The sequence below is a fragment of the Opisthorchis viverrini genome (genome assembly GCF_000715545.1).
Source record: "Opisthorchis viverrini unplaced genomic scaffold opera_v5_149, whole genome shotgun sequence".
NCBI classification, from domain to species: domain Eukaryota; kingdom Metazoa; phylum Platyhelminthes; class Trematoda; order Opisthorchiida; family Opisthorchiidae; genus Opisthorchis; species Opisthorchis viverrini.
Genome location: NW_008751804.1, coordinates 550,893 through 570,831, shown reverse-complemented (window position 1 = coordinate 570,831; position 19,939 = coordinate 550,893). Strand labels below are relative to the sequence as shown.

At 42.0% G+C, this 19,939-nt stretch overlaps 2 protein-coding genes across 2 annotated transcripts in view; both read left to right on the top strand.

Annotated features, from left to right (window-relative positions):
* Positions 1 to 2,858: 2,858 nt before the first annotated feature.
* Positions 2,859 to 10,409, top strand: T265_06818 (hypothetical protein; the record flags this gene model as incomplete). Its single annotated transcript, XM_009172192.1, has 4 exons — positions 2,859 to 2,894; positions 4,435 to 5,190; positions 7,962 to 8,050; positions 9,158 to 10,409. The coding sequence occupies 4 exons, from the start codon at positions 2,859 to 2,861 to the stop codon at positions 10,407 to 10,409; spliced, it is 2,133 nt and encodes a 710-aa protein (XP_009170456.1).
* A 1,282-nt stretch (positions 10,410 to 11,691) lies between these two features.
* Positions 11,692 to 19,939, top strand: part of T265_06817 (hypothetical protein) — a gene marked incomplete at both ends in the record, with an annotated part of 48,797 nt that continues 40,549 nt past the window's right edge. Inside the window, 2 exons of the mRNA XM_009172191.1 lie at positions 11,692 to 11,728; positions 11,862 to 12,004. Coding sequence (XP_009170455.1) covers positions 11,692 to 11,728; positions 11,862 to 12,004 — 180 coding nt within the window. The remainder of the gene's footprint in view (positions 11,729 to 11,861; positions 12,005 to 19,939) is intronic.

The window sequence follows — 19,939 nt, the reverse complement described above, 5'->3', positions numbered from 1 at the left end:
CGCGTCGAAGTTCGGACAACTTTGGTGGAAAAAAATTATTCTGTCTTTAAGGAGCTGGTTAAATTTGGAAGACCAAAAATGACAAGAAGCGACAGTTTTTGAAGCTCAACTGATTTAGTGGTTGGGGATGAACAGTCGGCATGTGTTGTGGATTTATGGAATAATATGCCTTGGCTTGCAGGATAATCCTAGCTGAATGCAAGATAGAAAATTAATGTCTCGATTAAACGCTGACCATCATCATCATCATCATCATCATCTTCATCATCATCATCATCATCATCATCGTCATCATCATCACCATTACCATCATCACCATCATTGACAGCATAACCTCAGTGGTAAACACTGATGCTTCGCTGCAGAGGATTACGCGAACCGATTAAGATACCGGACTTCGTTTTTGGTGTTGCTAAAACAATTAGGTGTCTGAAAACTGTGAATGCACGAAACCACATACAGACAAACAGGTTTGAAAGCCGCAAATACTCCCAATGCGAATGATTCACCAGTGCAATGCTGCAACATTCATGTCTTATTCCAACTCCTTGATACGACGAACACTTGACTGTCCAACTAACTGCTTGTGGAGTGCAAGAAAAGGTGTACAAGTTTAGAAAAACTAGGCTGCTTCTTATTGCAGAAGTAATTGGTATCTGTATTTTTGGGCCTACGCCTCGTGCACGGAAAGCTTTTTTCCAGACAATGAGACTCACGCGATTGGAATTTCATCTATCAGCCTCGCGTGACCGCAAATTTATACCAGTTTATCGGCTTTAACCACCAAATATCGATTTTGATCGGGTGGAAGCTTGCCCGAATTCGTGGTTGTCACATATATCTGACCCGGTTGAAGAGATATCGTGAATGTCGGCTTCGCCCGAACAGCCTTGTCCTCATTCTATCTTTGTAATACACGCCAAAATTAAGTCCCCCATTTAGTGTACTTGGTGTAAATGACATTTCTACTTTCGATTCTACCCCGAGTGGGTTTTTTTGCACCCAAAGGTTACCTGCCGAATTTGGACAATCTACACATTGCCCCTAACATGGTCCTGGTAACGGAAAGGTTGGGTTAACCAACCGTTTACTCACTACAAAAATAATATAAGCTACTTATTATGTGGCCATGTCATGTCGGTGATCCAGACGTTCCAAGTGGACTTAGGGAATGAAATGAGGTAGGACTAACCGGCTAGGATGCGGTTGCCAAATTCAAGTGAGCAGTCAGTAATGCGGCCGACTGTGTACAGAGAGCGTGTTGACTCGGAGTGACCACGGACTTGATGATCCTGGGCATGCAATGACAAAGAATGACCGATACCATGCCAAACTGATGAGTAGATCTTTAGCTCAACAGGTTCTGAATCAGATTGCTGGTTGAGGTAGTATATTGTCCGGACTGTAACGACCGTTTTGTTTTGGCAAGGAAGGAAATCACTTGGTTTGCGGTTAGTTTTTGCTTTATATGAATTGCAACGGGCAAATGGAAACAGTGAATAAATATCAACCAGTTGAGAGTCGTTAGTACATTGGTAATACATCTTTGCAATTAAGAGGTCAATAATGGAACACACATGGTCGTTGGATCGGTATATCACTTTCAGTTTATGTCTAAACGTTTGAGCAATGGTTCACGGGACCATTGTATATTGGTGACATGTTACTTGCCCTTGTGTTCGATTCGTCAGAGTGGGATGAGCCATTTGAACTTCGGATGGTTTTGTGATACAAAAACATACCAATGCGTCGGAACTATCAAAGTAAGTGGAGAGTAGAACATGTGTCACGTTTGCATTTATTCTCTCAGTGAAATAAAATCCAATATAAGGCCACAAAACGGCGATAAAATGAAACCGGTCCAACATAAAAGTGTGTAAGACGAAAATGACCAGTCGGTTTACAAATGGAAATTTCTGTTTGCGTGATAAATAACTGTGGTGAGTTTATTGCTTCCTGTTTGAGCACTGGACAAAATCCGGACAGAGCCGTACTACTGTTTAACAAAAATATCTATGTACTTGCAGCTGAGAAGCGAACAACTTCTTGGCAGAAGCTACTTTAACTATTACGAGTATACTAGTTTGACGGAAAAGTCATCTGATAGTATGGTTGGGTACCTTGATAGAACCACGACTAAAGTCCTTTTGAGCCCTGCCGCTGCCGCTGCCAGTGCTCAAAAGTTGGCTAAAAAGTACACAGTTTGCATTCATTTAAAGAAAAACATCGTAAACGGATGACCTGATGGGATCCATTTCAATTTCCTGTTACAACCAAGTGCATTTCGCGAATCCTAGGTCTAATCTGTTCATGTTTTGGGATGCAAAGTCCCAAAATATTCGTTCCAGTAAGCATCAAATTGACGTCTCTCGCGATCCAGCTATTGTAAAGAAAACTGGCCATTTGAACTCAGAAACTTGTTTAACCCGTGTCAATTTCCCTTGTTAACGCAGGGGACGAAGGCTCCACACAGTCCCAGGAAGGGCACTGTCTGTTCCAGTCGTGTAGCCAATTGGCTTTCACATATCCATAGCCGGCCAGTTTGTTCAGCTTCCTTTGTTCGCTTTCTTCCCCTTCACTGCTTTTCGTGATTGGCCAGTGGATAACGGGCACGGCATCGGATGCAGCGGTAGTCGAACGAGTGAAGACACATGTAGCGTGAATGCCGGACATGACACGAGCGCGGTGTGAGAATCATCAACATAGGGCCACGTACAAACAACAGCATATATCGCACCCTGGCTGATGTCGACCAATCAAACAGAAGAATGTTTGACAACTTGTAAGGGTTCTTGTCGTAGAATAGAGTCCAAATGACATTTGCTCCCACGTTTGAAAACGGAGAGGACCACTGATTAATGGATGCCCTGACTCCACCACAGTTGTCGGAGAAGGTATGTGTTTACTTATGTCGTATATTTGTTGCAATAGGACAAATCATCCCCACATTCGCGAATTAGTGTTATTTGTCCATTATATCAGTTTTAATAAGACAATCAAGTCGGTCTCGGCTGATAATGTCATTCATAATATTCTTCAGCTAAATGTGATTGTCACGATATTCGAGAAATCATACGGGTTTACATCAGCTAAGTAGTTTTTATCGCTTGTTCATCAGGTGAGAGTTGATCCGATCGCCGACCGTAGCATCTTACTTGCGACGAGCAGATCACCACCCAGTGAATATAATGCAACTGCAAATATTTAGTATATTGTCAAAGCTCCATCATCTGATCTCATGAGCGATTCAGCACAAATTCTGTTTGTCATTTATCACCCACTACATGCTAAGTCACCTATGATATTTTCCTGGGTGGGTAGTTGATGCTAGCGGAAAAAATCTGCTACACTGTGAGTAGATGCCTGAGATCACACAAAACATGACAGCAGCATGAAGCAACTTTGAAGAAAGTTCTGTGAATTAGTTCCTTGCAAGTCTATATAGAAGACCGTAGGAATGTAGCACCATCTATAGGTTTCATTCCCTGAGTGCCCGTTCTCGGCCCGTCCAGTCTAAAGTGTCAATAGAGATTTTTTACCATAAAAGGTTCTCAACGTTGTCTATTACGCAGAGCTTATCTAGTTATTGAGACACTCCGTTTATATTCACTGCCTGTGTTCTCTACTCTTAGGGTATCGCAGAAAGCTTGGTGTGTTTTCAACAGTTTCCCTCTGATAACAAAAGGAGATAGGCGGTATACTGAGACCTGAACAACCTCCTTGACTTATACACACCTCCCGGTTCAGGAACTTTTAAGCAGATGAGGAAAGTGTTGAACCCATGATACCAACCGTTTTCTACGCTTGAAACTCTTCCGACAACTGCTGCCCAGTATAACACACAACTATTATCTTGATAATTCTCCTAGGCTTTCGTGTATAGTAACTAGGGTCTGACTTAGCCCCAACTCAAAAAATTAGCGGCTACGCGTTTAGAAATATGACAAGCTACAGTTAGGATCATCTCGTGAAATCAAGTTTGACGAGAACGGTCTGCGGAAACTAGTGTTGGAGGAAGGGTTTGACAGGATGAAAACAACAGTAGAAAGAGACAGTCGAACAGGAAGAAATCCCCAGAAGGAATTTGATGAAAGCCTAAACAGTTTTACCTTTGTTAATGCAACTGTCATTCGGTGGCCTGTTCCGTTTTTTTTATCGCTTGAAATACAAATGAAAGATATGGCTGTAACTAAGTGATAGGTGTATCAAAAAACCACTAAGTTTCGTCTTCACTTGCTGTAGTGGCTCTGGCTTTCACATTAAGAGTGAAACTATATTTTGAGTTCCAATGCAAAATGGATCAAAACCCACCGTAACTTTTTCTATGCGTGGATTCATAAAGCAGGTGCAGGACTTCACCAAGCATTTTGTCGTTATCAGTTGAACTCATATTTCACTCGCCTCTTCAAAGACATTCAATCTTGTCTATTTCAGATTGATGCCAATCGTATGGAGATGTCCTCACCGAAGTTCTCTATAGCTTTTGCTGCTGAAAACCTTGCTCAAAGCCAGCCATCCACCCCTAGTTCAGTACACACAAGTCCACGGTCCTCAGCTTCACGAGAAGCTGTTTTCGAGCGCAGTCCACTGCGTCCAAAGTACGAGAAGAACCAAAAGTATTTTCCTCCTAGAACTCCCAATACTGATAGGAAATCACTCCCTGTGAATCGAGAATTGGCAGAGAAAAACGATAGACCATCCAGTGATGGTGTGCGCGGAACCCATTCATCAACAACGTTAGATATCGGGAATGACACGTCGTGCCCCACACACCCTCAGTTCACACAGAATGCCCTCCAACCTTCCCATTTTTCGGCGAATGCGATATCCGAGGCAGTGCCGGGGTGCAGTCCCCCTAGATTAACTCCACAACTGCACCCAAATGTTTTCGCCCCACCCCTTAGCGGAGTTCCAATGTCCCTGGGAATGGATGCTCGCTCGACTCTTGCGGCACTCTCAGCTGCCTACACTTCGCTAATTCGTGGTTCCACTGTGAATACAACGGATCGGATCACTTCAAACATATTGCATGCCAAACGACCACCCAGTCGTCCTCCATTTCCAATTGCACACATGAACTTCCAGCCACCAACAGTGTCTCCCTTAACGCAGAAAAGTGGATTGGATTGGCCGCCTACCAACATGACTAATCAAGAAGCACTTCCGAACGCAGTGGGCAATTTACTGTCTGTAAGTCAACCTGGTGTAGACTAATTATATAGCAGTGTCCTAATATGTATTCTAACAAGCCTGACACATGCGCATTTTTGACCGAATTTAACGCTCATCTTGACAGGAACACATTTCGAGATATTACTTGTATTTATAAATACGTGGCAGCTAATCCTTCTTGGGAAACTCAGCCCTTTTCGGTTCTTGAACACAACTCTTGAGTCCAGAAAGTCTGTTAGGATCATTGAAGTGGTTTGATGAAAGTGCTTCTAACTGCCCTAAATTTCACTGCTGCTCCAACCTGCCTGATTCTCACCGGTCCAATTTGGTACTTGAAATTCATCCCGTTTATCTCGATTGAACCCACCATGCAGGATCAGAAATAATGACTCATCTTTGAAGATTATGCCTAACTTAGCAGCTCCAAACAAGACGAAACAGATGGTGAACTCATGTCGATTCTAATCATATGTACCATACTACTTTCAAAGGAAAATGTTGAGCCAAATGAATCCTCAGACAAACTTTACCAAGCGCGCATCTCAGATGTTTAAACCTCCTGTTTACGAGCACTTACTGGGAGTTTTTTGGTTTTATATACATACATGTAATGTATAGAAGGCGCGGTAATGTGAACAGACGCAAATAAAATCCTCGTTAACAGCGCTCGGATAGCATTCTTGAGGGTACTGTGATTGAATCTGGTATATGTATTGCCATGGCTACACAGTCCTCAGGATGTCCTTCACTGGGTTGAAATCCTGTCACATGCTTCTGAATTGCGGATCGACGGATATTCGTTGAAGAATAATTCAGAAGACGAGGTACTGTTCATTGACTTGAATGAACCTCTTAAAATCAGTTGCCATGCCTGATCTGTTTGACCAACTCTTTACATCTGTCTGATGCTTAGCCCACGACAGCTTAGTAAAAACCGCGATTCGGAAAGAGGGAGAACTAGGGTTGATAGGTGTTTTTAAGCAAAAGGCACAACAAAATGAATTTGTGTGCTTGTGTAATTTAACTAAGAAAGTGTTGTTCACAGTGCGCAACTGAATATTACCTCCTCAACATAACTAGTCAAAAATGGGAGTATCCAAACTCAGGTTTCGCATGCTGAAACTGCCTTGTATGCATACCAACAAACCAGCAGCGCTTCACTGGTACCTGATCAACAGTGAAAGTGGATAATTATGTGTCAGTAGTTATTTAAGCTTTAGTTAAGCTTTCCTAAAAGTTGCATGACGGTCTAACCACAAATCTTGGCTGGTAGACCAACGACTTACTGGTCGGAAATGAATGAAAACTGCTCCTAAGAAAAAACGCTATTTACCGTTGCTAAAGGTATTTTCAAGAAATCGTTTCGTTTTCTCCATTTATTACTCCATTGGTTTCTTCACCAACGAACTTGCATATAAGCTTATCTTCTGAATAGTTTGAGTTATGAAACACTGAACAGTGTGAGCAGTGTTCTTACGAAAAGTGTCATGAGTCCGAAAATGCCGAATATTTGTTGGTAGAGAGATTATCAACCGCTTCTTGAAGTATTAAAATATCTTAAATACACAGTGCGTGAAAAAAGGGACAAAAACATGGAGCTCTGGTTTTCTATGCGGATTTTGTCCAGTTGAACTTCTGCGAATGATGCCTAAATGCACATTTAAACACTCAGTATTTACGTAACCACCCAGTGGAATAAACACTGGATTGCTGGCCCACTGATTTAATTTAAATCACTGCCACCGGGTGTCTCGAGTTCCTTGCAAATGCTTAAATTTGGGTGCCTTCAGCCTTCAGATGGTATTTCATCAGGAGAAATGGGTGTCGTTTTTCAGATTCCATCGTTTGTCGTTTCCCAAAAGTTCACCCACCAAGGGGTAATAGCCTCAAGAAGCAAACGATTACTCCACTATCCTTTTTATTGTACCATAACATGACTACTATTTCGCTTCCCGAACGGTGAACATCAAAATCCACGGATCCTGTCTTCAGTGATTAAACACCCTTGTTAGTTCCAGTTGGATATTAGCATAGCAGCAAAATATCTCCAAACTTCATCAGTCTGATATTGTCTAGCTTAACTTGCTTCCCGGTGTGCCACCCAAATTTCTCCATAAATACAGCCAAACACCTCGAGTTCCATTAATGTTCAGCGAACAACCCATATATCCAAGACCACATTTGCTTTTTAAGAAGGCAATTAATGTACAAAGCAAAGACACCAACGCCGTTTGAGTACACCTTAGGAAAATTCATCCCTTTTTGGTCAAAGTTACAGCGTTTACTTTCGATGAACACCTTGGTTTGGTTCACTCCATAATTGATACTTTTCACACGATTCATTCGTAATTGTTCACTAATAACCACTTTCTTCTGACCAATTGACGCCACTGCGCTTTCCGAGGTAACGCCACCACCTGATTTTCACCGTTTGGTTTCTCCTGATCTCCTCAAGTTATAAGTTGACATTCTCTGCCCTCATTGCGTGCTTACCGACGATTTGCTCGGATCCTGTGACAAGACCATAACGCGATTAATTTAATCCAGATCCAGTCCTAGTTGGATAAAACACAGGAAATTATGGTGTATTTAAAGATTTAGCATGAGAGAGTGTAGATTCGGTCGTCTGAACGAACAGGGTGAATGAAATAAGAATGAGCTGGGGACCGCTAATCCTCGAGAAGCTCGTCATTTCATGCAAGCTAACTTTCTCCCTCAGTGAATTTATGTGTTGTGTGCCTTTGTGTCACGAATTTAATCATGGTCGAATTCCATTCACTTTTACGCAGGAGAATCTGGACTCTTGGCAACAATTTCAGCAAGCAGCTTATGCGAACAACTTGGACCCGCATCTTCTAGCTCTTTGTGGAGGTACTGGGTATGTTAGTCATTGCATTTAGCGTATCTCAAATGTAATCAGTTATTTCAAGTGAAGTTCTGTGTGCACTGGTTTGAGCTATGTGGGACGATTATTTAAAATTCTCAGTTTCCTTCTGTTTACAGTATCCAGAGGCTTAGAAGCGAGTCTCTGACTTGGACAATCATTTGGTTAAATGTCCCCACTTAAGCTTTTGCGCATGATTAGACTTCCAGTTCGAAGATGTTCAGTCTTGCTAGGTGTCTTCGCAACACGGTCTCGTGGGAGTACGTGTGCTGTGAGGAAGAATAACAGTGTGCCAGTGACTACTTCCTCGAATCTCCAGCTTAAATAGTTTTAGCATTACCTTAGCTCAGTGTTCTGTTACGGCCTTTGTTGCCACCAAGCAGAGCAATTTACTTTAAGGACGAATAGCAGAAAAACATCACAACACTTTAGAAAGTGCCTATCTAATGCCGACAGAGACAGCAAGCTATCAGGCCACCTTTAGTTGATTCTCCATTGGTCTGGTGCCTTCTGTGTTTAGTTGTTATGTGCATACCAATCATGAAAGTGACTGACCAATATACTTGAGGTTTGTCCTTCTGAGTCCACTCAAATTATCTTTAAGTGACCGAAGCAAAAAGGGTCTTTCATGCAAGCGGGCTTCTACCCAGTGTATTTATTCCAGAGCTAGGCGTCTGTTAAAATAGGTTATCAAACAATATGTCAACCATAAGCCTAGTGCAAACTGGTGGTTGGACATTGGTTTGTGAAGAGTTTGTTTGCTGTTATTTTGAATGCAAAATGAGCCCGTTTACCTAGTGTTAGCACTTACTTGAAAAACAGACAACCTGGGATGTCGTGGCCTGGACGATTAAGTCCAAGTTGTGACGAATGGCGGAGACTGTGTGTACCTACCTGACTAGCTAGTGACAACTGTGATGTCTGTTTGTCGTATTTGGGAGGTTGGGGAGTTCTGAAAAAATTAGGGTCCCGCTCAATTAGAAGGACATATTTGCGATGTCTAAGCGTTAACAAGTCACGCAAGCTGTAAAATTCTTGTTGTTATACCCCAATCTTGACTCATGTTGTTTCTCTTTGGTGCGCTCCGTAAATACTTTGCAGATGCGCATTCGAGCTTTCTGGGAACAGCCGTCGAAAGAATGCTACACGTGAGACAACCAGTATGCTAAAGGCCTGGTTGAACGAGCACCGTAAGAATCCATATCCAACGAAGGGTGAAAAGATTATGCTGGCCATTGTGACGAAAATGAGTTTGACACAAGTCTCCACCTGGTTTGCGAATGCTCGACGACGTCTTAAAAAGGAAAGCAAAATAACTTGGGGTGTGCGCACAACTGCACCGGATAGTGATCCGGATGAAGACTCCAATATAGACGATGATGATACAATGGATGCTGGAGAACTGGAGCAGCTTTCCAGGATAACTAACCGGACATTCGTGCGCAATACTCATGCAGGTGAAAAGCGAACAATTACTGAGAGTGGCTTAAAAGCGCCTGCATTTGTCAAACACAAGTCATTTGGTAACAATGTAAGCGTAACCTCGGAAGAACATCAAGGCATAAACCTTTCATCTTGCTTTTCGGGCCAAATAAACGAGGAACCGCCTTTCAAGCGGCATCTAAAAGAAACGAAACTTGAATCCGGAAGTGACTCAGAGTGCAGATTCAGGAATTTGAACAACGGTCCGGCGCCACAGAATAAAATCTGGTCTCTTGTTGATTTGGCTCATGATCGGCGCGCCTACGTGTCCGAAGGTAAATCAACAAATGTCACCAGTCCCATCGATAATACTTTACACCCTTGGCTGAATCATCATTTCACACCAGAGAGGTGGCTCGCTGCACTCGGCTGTGACCGCTCCAGTGAGGCAATTCAGTGGGTATCCACCGGTTCCCATGGCAACGGTAGCTACCCAACAAGTCAAAAAACAAAGACGGATGGAAACCACGTCTCGGTGACAAGGTTGGGACGGAAGCAAGGACTCGATGAATCTCCAAATATAAGAGACAGTGCGCCGAAACTTCCTCATGACCCTCATTCACATGCCACAATACGTGACAACCCCTTCTTATCTCCTTCGGCACTCGCAGCGTTCTATCTCTACATGCAACAAAATCATTCATTACTCCACTCTCATACTGGTTCCGACTCAATCCACCACTACCCGAATCCCCGACAGAAAAACGAACTTTCTTCAGATCCTGGGGATCCGCTTCGGACTGAAAGTGAAGTGGCTACTGAAAAATACCGGTCACCTGATCAAACAAACACACGCACGGCGACAGTGAAGCGTGATTCCCAATGGCCAATACCGACAGCAGCTCATCAAACCAGTAGCTCTGTCAAGTGATGAATGTGAGTTTGTAAATTCTCAAAAGCCGGTAGCGTGTGTTCTAATACATGGAGGATTTTGGTAATTCTTGATGGAATGTCACCACTACGTTCCCCAATAAGGCACTGATGATGTCACCTCGATTGGTGATGAAACGTTTGCAATCAAATTGTCCAGCTCAGCGAACAAGCCAACGACCATTCCGGAAGTTTCTGAAGTAGGGCCGAGCCAAACAATACATCGTGCCCATTGCTGGTTCATGTTTTTGAACCACATAAATTTTTCGACTAATGGATTTCACTTTTAAAGGGATATAAAAATAACACCGAGCAAAATAGCAGAGGAACTGAGTTGTTTAAAGGTGAAAAACTTTATTCTGGACCAGTAGTCGAACGGAGTCGGTGGCAGCTAATTCTATCCTGGACCTGCTGAAGTCTCAGGATAAGTAAATTCTCCATCCTTATGTCCAGAAACAACTTGTGGCATGATATTAGACACATAAAGACAGAAACTTACCAGGCTAAAATTTCGCTTTCCTCCTTTCGAAGGTAGCGGTTTTCTGGTAAATCCTGTGTTCCCTTGTCATCATCCATCTTGCCCTTTAAACAGCCATCATATGACATTGACGATGCTTCTCACTGAAGCCCATTTAGGCTAAAATTCTAGGAGAAAATGGAACGAAGTAGCCATTATTGCTAATGAGTATGAGCTTGGAAACTCTTCTATGGAATCGGAGGATAGATTGACTGGTAGACATTTGGAAGTCAATATACGGTGGGAGTGACTGACCATGCCTAAGTTGACTCATGGAATTTTATATTTATCATGATCCTTCCAAGATAAGCCCTCCTTTTCTCTGGGGAGATGGAACCCGCTCACCGAACAGTGGCCGGCGGAGGAACTTGTTGTAGCACTTACGTGAGTATCCTGTTCTTTTAGGGGTTTCTATTCGACAAATAAATTGACAGAAAAGTCTAAGCATAGTACTCTGCTATGAAACAGTAGTAATTTAGAGCATTTTCAATTCCTCTTTACATGGGCAACTTTTGCGCCAGGAAAAGCGCTTTGTAAAAAATTTCACAAACACGATTTAAAAACGCTCCGTTCCGTTCAGAATCCGTATAATATGGCAAGACACCTTGTTCGTTCATGCAAAACGCTTTCGGAGGCAACGCAGTTTAAAAAGTAGGCCGTTTTTAAAACTGTGGTTAGTAAGGCTACTGGAGGTTGAGCATGTTGTTTGGTTTGACCAGATAGCATAGGCGTATGCTCGTTCTCAAAGTTTGCATTGTCTGAATGAATGCAGGCGCCTACTGAGCAACATCGTGAACGGTACGGTATGTTTCTGAGAACAGGGCTTGTAGTATTTTTGCTCCCTAATCTCATAATTTCTTGTTCTCCACAGAACGAGGCCCATACGGTGCACCGCAGTCAGTTCGTAATACAACCTTTATTATTTCTGCTTTGCAGCGCCAAATTTACCCAACGATGATTCAGAGCCGACACAAGTGGATGTTTCGTATATGGATGATCTATCACAAAGACTGTTATCTCGCACATTCCGTTACAAAAGAAGAAAATCTACATTTACCTTGTTTCTCCCCGATTTTCAGGTTTTTCTCTTGTACAAGGTCCCACTCACTGGAATTTTATTTTTCTGTATATAAATCATGCTCACTTACGGACTCATTCTACATTGCTGAAAATTACCACAAAGGACTATCCCTATATCGTCCCTCATATGGCGCCTTCACTCGAACGGAGCCAACTTCGAGGAATTTTCGAAAATCTTTCCTCTACAAACAAGTATCGGCCAAGGGTTGGTCTGTGTCGAATTTACTGGGAACAGAAGAGAGTCTTGTTCCTGGGCTGGTCACGAGGATCAAATCTTCTTACCCTTGGTAGCGTTGGTAGTGTAGGTTTTGACAACACACGAACCTCGGAGCCTGCATGATTCGACTTCGCTAAACCGAAGTTGATCATACTTGCCTACTCAAACTTGATTTCACACACATGGACACTATGCAAGTTTCGCCAAGTGAGACGGCGGCCTGATAATAAACCATCAATGTATCGGAGATTGAGTGCGCTAGGTTGTAACAGAATTTCAAACGTAGCAGACTGCAAACGTTTTATGTGCTCATAGATATAAGAATGGTTGCAGGTCCTCCGCTGAATTTCACGTGTACCGATCAATTGCCTATCCTTAACTGCCCTTAGGTGCTGTTTTTTGTAGCTGAAATCTTTTATTCCCTTCTTGTCTTATCACACAATCCAGAAATCGCTTTGTTTGTTCTGTGATGCCAGATTAGTTCATTTTCACCCTGGGGAGCCGACATTGGGAATGACGACTTGTCCCCTCATTCAATTTAATTCATTACTGGCGAGGGGTGAGTAGTGGGGATATTCTCCACCCGTCCCCACTCATTAAACAAACAATCTATGAGGATCGGCGGATACACTCATTTGCAAATCAATCTGGTTTTCACTGGAGACCCAACTGAATTTCTCGTATATGCTGTTCATGAGGATGTTTTCGAAAGCTTTTGTCAAGGTATGGTGACACCCTTAGTTCTGATCAGGACAACTATTCTAGTTACTCAGTTCTGTCTTATGCTCCAAGTTCAGTCAATCCGATTTTACTGTTCCGAGTTTCTACATGCTTATAAGTTGTTTCCTGTTACTGCAATTGAATGCTGGCGTGGACGGAAAGGCCATTTATGTATTCAACTAGAAGTTGGCCTATGCCGGAGATACTGCGGTTGTTTGGGCTGGACAATCCCAGATTCTAGGTGGAAACCCACCTATCGATGTACCCACGCTTTCTCGAATGATCCCATTTTTTATGAAAAACCTTATTGCAGAAATTTCTACGTCCATTTGTGCAGAGTCATGTAATTGAATGTGTGGGATAAATAAAAATTCTATGTTATTGTACAATCGATATGACGCATACGTAGAGAAGCTGTAATGAACTGAGGGTACGCAAATCCCTCATTTATCTTCATGTCAATTTATGTGGCAGAAGGATATAAAAACACTTGTAATGTTGGTTTTCAACAATGTAGGTCGGTATTTTTAGTTCAACTGTGATGAGTTTGACCGTAGTGCCAGTTAATGTACATCTGCCGTAATTTGGGCCCACTAACCAGATCGATCCTAAAAATGGTTGTTTCGAATCTGGTGGTGGGTAAAATATACTTGGCAAAATAGCCAAAGGGGTGCAGAGTAAAAGAAAAAAAGTTGGTGATTTATATGGGGAAAATAAAAATTGGGAAGGGTGAGGACTTTGGAGTCAATGAAAATAGAAATATTTCTTGGAATAACAGTAAGTTTATGATATGTCAACTGTATGTTTCAATGCCAAAAAGTGCGTATTTTTGGAGATGTGTCGGTGGTTGACCAGGTGGCCGCCGAACTCAACAACTGACTTGCAGAAGCTTTATCATCATCCGAGGGGTCATTGTATGTGCCATTTGATGATATGATATCCCACTATGTTATCGATTGAAGTCAAATGTCTTTGTGTCACAATCACGTTATTCTGAATAGAGGAGGATGTATTTAGTAAAGTGTGCCATTATAAGGTGAACACGAAAAATGCATGACCACAATTGTTTGGCGATATCGCATCAAGAAAATTTAATATTTTATTCTTTCTATCCCCTCTTCATGTGTAGTTCACCAACTTGCTTTAGGGTAGCAAGATACTGAAGACTCTTTTAGCCATCGCAATGGCTATCAGTTGGTATTTTACTGGGTACCATTTTCTCCCGCACGCTTCTAAGAAATTCGTAATACTTGAGTTGGCAATGAGTCAAAACATTGGTGGCTCGGATGCATTTATTCGTCGTTTATCAAGTAGCTTTTGACCTGTTCGCACGAGCTGGGAAAATAGCTTGCAAGCGTTTCGTCGCCATACGGAAAGACACCATCAGTGCGCAGAGCACCCAAATGTGTTCTGATGATATCTCCCCGTTCGGTGACGAAGCTTCGGCAGTTTAATTGCCAGGCTGGGTAAACATAGCAACCAACACCTGATCAAAAGCCTATTCTTGAGTTCTCCAATTTGTCTACGTGTATGGATGCAGCACAAAGATCTTTATTTACTCATTATACAGTACTGAAGTATTTTTTTCAACTTCCAATATCATTATTTATTTTATATTTATAATGCATTTGAACTCAACTGACCTTGAAAACAATCACCCGACTTAGATTATTCAATGAAATTAATGACGTCCGTTGAATACATATCTTCAATCATTTTTCCTTCAATGGAACAAAACATCAAACAAATTAACATCGCTCCTCTGTGTGTGAAGATTTCCCTCTTCCGACTGCAACGAAAAAATCGCTTGCTAGCCCACAAACAACCGGACGAATTTGACGTTGCACCTCCGATAGAATGGGACAAAACAACACTCAGACCAGGTTCGACAATCAACACGCAGAATAAAGTCAGCATGGTTCGCGAAAATCTGTCGTGTAAACCACACTGTAAAACACAAATCTGTACGCGCACCTCGTCGTCTGAACGAATCGGACAGGGAAGAGCTAGGTTTTGCGAATATTTTCAGTCAAGCAAGCTATAACATGGTCCTTCAATCCGTCCATAATTGTTATCACTGACACCGGATGTAAACAGCAGTGGAATGGACTCTTGGTTAGGATAAATCTGTTTCTCTCTCTGTATACCCGACTGCCCGTGTGTATGTATGATGGACAGAATCCGTTAAACAAAAGTGAAGTGATGAACAGCGTGTATTCATGTGCTTGAGGAAGGGTGGGGAAAAGTGATATACAAAATAATTATTGTTCTTGCAATGAAGTGGACGTTCCCGACAAGGAAATGGGACAGGTTGAGGCTTTATCAGTCCCTGAAAATCTGGTTTACCAGGTAGACAGTGATTTTGTGTTCCACTTGAAATCCTGACCGCAGGGAGACCAGTCCAATGTCAGTCCTACTTGAAACTCAACTTATGGGTGTGTTCTGGTCCACTATGGCCCGGAAGAGATGCAAGTAAAGAGGACGAGCAAGTTGTTCACGTTTAGCGACATAGTTTCTTGACACCGATCTACTAAAGCAGTAGGCTCAATTCAAATTTATTTGTACTTCTATAAATTGGCGTGAATTGGGTGGGTAGCAATGCAGTTAGGAAACACGGATACTGTAGGGTCAAGTCTCCGGAAAACACGTCATTTCAAAAGTTTCTCCCCACGAAATTTTTCACACGGATCTCACTCTAAGTGCATGGTTGTTCAGTTGCAGTGGGATTCATAACAGCTACAAGTACGGACAATTACAAGGATCATGAAATCAAGTTAACCCTCCGAAGACAGAATCCATCATTGAGGAAAGATTTACTTATATTATTACCGTACAAAACTCACTTCTAAACGATATATTGAAAGTTCAATAACTTTGGGCTTATCATTAATGTGATGGTCCGGTGGGCGGGGCAGTGTGTAACGTGTTGGTTTATACACAGTCCTCCTTCTTAAACGTCAATTTTAGAGGCGAATTGACCAGATTTCGGAATTTTTAAGGGCGATTTCATCATGCAAGTGATGTTGATTCCCGCTAAGGATGGAAATTCCTTACAGTGCATCTGGGCTTCTCAACATGGTTTACCTACACTTACAGGATGAAATATCTTTTATATGGATGAATCCACGCTTGCCATGAAAACGGTTCCAGTAAATAGTGATTACTTTTGCTTTCAAGCAGTGGGGATTACTTAAACTGCGGTGACCGTGGCTCCTTACTATGGTTTATGGACTGTTTTCAAAGTTTCTTCCTTTCTTCGAGTCAGTGTACTAGGCCACTCGATGTCCTGTATTTCATGCACTTCCAACGTTTTTAGATACTCAGCCTGCCCAGCGATGCTGTCTAAGTGATGACTGGGCTAAGAGAACATTCTGTTCAAATAACTACCTACTAACCGGCAGCCGATGAATATGTAAGCAGCAAACAACACTGCTCACTAAGGAGGTGGCCACCAACTATCTTCCGAATGGATTTCATTATAAATTAACGTCAATCTTCATGGCCACACTGATATCGCGCTTGAATCCAGGCCCTCGTTCATGTAAGTCTGACCTAGGAATCATCAGTGACTCTTCAGGTGTGGTTAAATGGTTACGTGATATCCAAGCAGGCGGAAATAGTGCATGCTTGCCCGGCGTGCACTGTACTCTTTTTAACCGTGAAGCTTATATAAACCCATTTGTTTATATGTTCAGTTTGATATAGAATAAACAATTCAAACATGCGGTCCCTACTTAATACTTAAGCTCATTGTCAGCTTCGCAAAAACGGTCAACCAAATTCGTCTGGAGCTTGTGTACAAGGAGCTAGTTTCGAAAGCTTGAAGAGCTCGGAAGATAGTTAGTCACTTGAAGAAGAATTGCGGTGTACAAAACACCCATGTGCATTCTTGTTTATTCTCATCACAACTATACCGTTACATAGCTACTTGACGGAACTGTAATAGCAATGTAGTAATATTATCTAAAGGGGACATTCCTCATTCTATGGAACCAACTCGCGAACGGAATGCTGTCAATCTAGGTGAAACAAGCTCTTTTATTTCACTTTTAAAATAAGTTTTATCTGTGTGCCCATCAGAAGCCGGTCTGCAATTTTCGTTTATCCAAAAACTGAAACAACATGGCGGACGATATTCTTATGCGTAAACTCTGACACGAGTACCTGTTCCTTGTGGCTATCTTATTGCGATTTTTCTCCTGCATTATCCCACCCTGTTGGGACTGTCACTCCCTCGTCTTGGCCATTTATTCTGCTTAGTCCAGAACAAAGAAAAAAAGCAGTGAACTAAATGTTTCCTCCTATTGGAGCTTATCATCAGTACATATCCCTCGGAACTCCGAACAAATGAGATGCAGAACATGGGCGTTTGTATTATTTTAACGGCGCACATTGGGCCCATCTGAATTATCTGACTAACATATTCGCGTTAGAACAATGTGATTGGTCTGTCCAGCCGCCCTAATGATAAATTAACAACTATCCTAACCGTGTCGACTGATCGACCATCCCGGTCAGGTAGCAATGGGACATTTGGAACCTGTTGGATGATGTTGATTAGCTGTAGAACGTCAATGGAACGAATTTAATTGCAAGGTACGAGACCGGGAAAATAAAATATCAATAACCTGATGGCTGTCTGATCATATCTGACCATATGACGCCGTGCAACTAGATTATTTTCAAATCGGTCAGTGTGTTGAATCGTGTTTTTTAAATAACTTGCTCTATAAAGGTGCGATCTTTCATGTGACAACAGTTTTGAGGTTAAAGAGAAAGCAGTACCAACGCACTACCACTTTTATCCTTAGTGCAGCAGACTGAGCAGATGTAGCTCAGTAAGTCCCATATAGCTTAGTCCTACTTGAGCAGCAAACTGAAACCTTTCGAAGACAGACATTCATTTCAGGGTAAATGCATTGATATGCAAGTAACTTACCTACCTGAACTTGAAGCAGCTTTTGCGCAGTACATTCATTATATGACAAGCAAGAGACATTTAAGTTCCGCTCAAAACCGTATCAATTTTCACACAGATATCCGTCTTCCTTTGTCCCCTTCGAACTGATACCCAAGACTGTGAAGTAGCCCAGTAATGGGCTACGCATATGACCTATGTTTCATTATCCCCTACATTCACAATACACTACTCATAAGGTCGCTGAAAAGTCTTCGACAGCGCACGACTGGTTTCGACTTTCTTGGGGTTTCCGTCAACCTTATGTTCTTATTAAACCCAAACGGCGAGAGATTAGCGAATTACACTCATTTGCATACCAATAAGATTTTGACGGGAGACACACGAAACCCAGCTGAATCTCTCATTTATGATATATCGTGACATCTCGAATATCTCACCAATTAAAACATGAGATAGCCTATTGCAGCACATTCATAAACGAGAGCTTCTGATGGGTTGCAGGTGAATCTTCCATCAAAGCCAAACCGGTATGCAAATGGGTGTAATTCACTAATCTCCTAAACTCCTTCATTGGTCAGAATCCATTGACAGGTCAAAAAATAATCTAATCTGTGAATTCACTGGTACTTCTTTCAAGTATTTCCGATAAACGGAGAATTGCGCTGTGATCCTAATGTCATCAAATCCTACGTATTCTCCGGAAAAACATCTACGTTAGGTATTTAAAATCTGTCGAATTTGACAGCTTTGGAGTGGGAATCTTTGAGGCATGTTTTAAAAAGAATGGTTATAAATAGCTCCTTTAACTAAGGCCCCATTGTGAAGTTCACTTCTAGTTTGCGGCCTAAATCGGTATCAATATTATAATAAAATTAAAATCATTGGTCATTTTTTTGTTCCACTCACAAGTGGGATAATACGTTGCAGCTCAGTGTTTCAGGAAATCAAAGGCTGCGCCATCACCAAATCCCAGAGGGAAGGTGTACAAAGTTCATTCTCTGACCACCCGCAGAAGATCGAGTACGTTCGACAAATACACTTAATGAATTTCAACTTAGTTTTCACCTGAAACCCAGCTGGATTTCTCGTTTATGTTCAAACAAACCGGTTTTCGGTGGGTGCTCCGTGAAAATGAGCGTATTTATCGAAGTTCGGGCAATTAGGGTTCAAGTGGGGTGTTATGTCGACGGGAACTCCGGAGTATCGGCTACCTGGTGATTCCAAACTTGAACAAACCAATCGTGGGCTGTCGATGATTACTCGGTAACCTTGTGAGTGATTTCCTGTATGGTCGAGTATACGGTTTGTGGTTAAATCACCTGTGGAATGGCTGATCAGATAACAAAAATTCTGCGTGTATGGTTCACTGTTCCTAACACGGCCAAGTCTGGCAACCTTGAATGGAGTTTTCACATAGGTCATGTGCACCGCATTGATGTTCAAGTAGGCCAAAATAAAAATTTCACGATAACCTATTGCCTTTAAACAAAGCAAAGTATTGGCAGCCATTAAGTCCTGGATGCTGCTGAGCAACTTCAAGTGGCTTCGGAACTTGCGTACATTGAAAACTCATTATTTGAGATCTCGAACAACGCTTTTTTATCGTGCTCGGAAATGAGGCAGAATTTGTTTACTCAGCTACACAGAATTGTGCATCTGTGTATATTTGTAACCAGATGGATTCCGAATGATATCCGTTGTCAAGTACTGCTCCGGTACTGCATCTTCCCTCACATGCAGGCACTAATGTGTGCGGGATTGATTTTCACGCAACCCGAATGGGACAATCGTAAATCCTCCAGGTCCATCAGCGATCTCAGACAGACCATATCAACTTAGGATACTTTGTTTACAAGATGTAATTGCCAGATATTTACCCAGATTTACTCTGCCAGTGTTTTAATCAAGCTATTCTCTTGGATTTAGCATAAAATGGACGAAAGTAACGTTTTATTTTGGCCTACATAAAAGCGCATCTCCAATGAGTCAAAACTAGTATGGTGCAAAACCTATTTGTAGTCAATGGAGGATTTTCCCGGGATTTTTTATTGAGATCAACAAATAATAGTTCCGAAT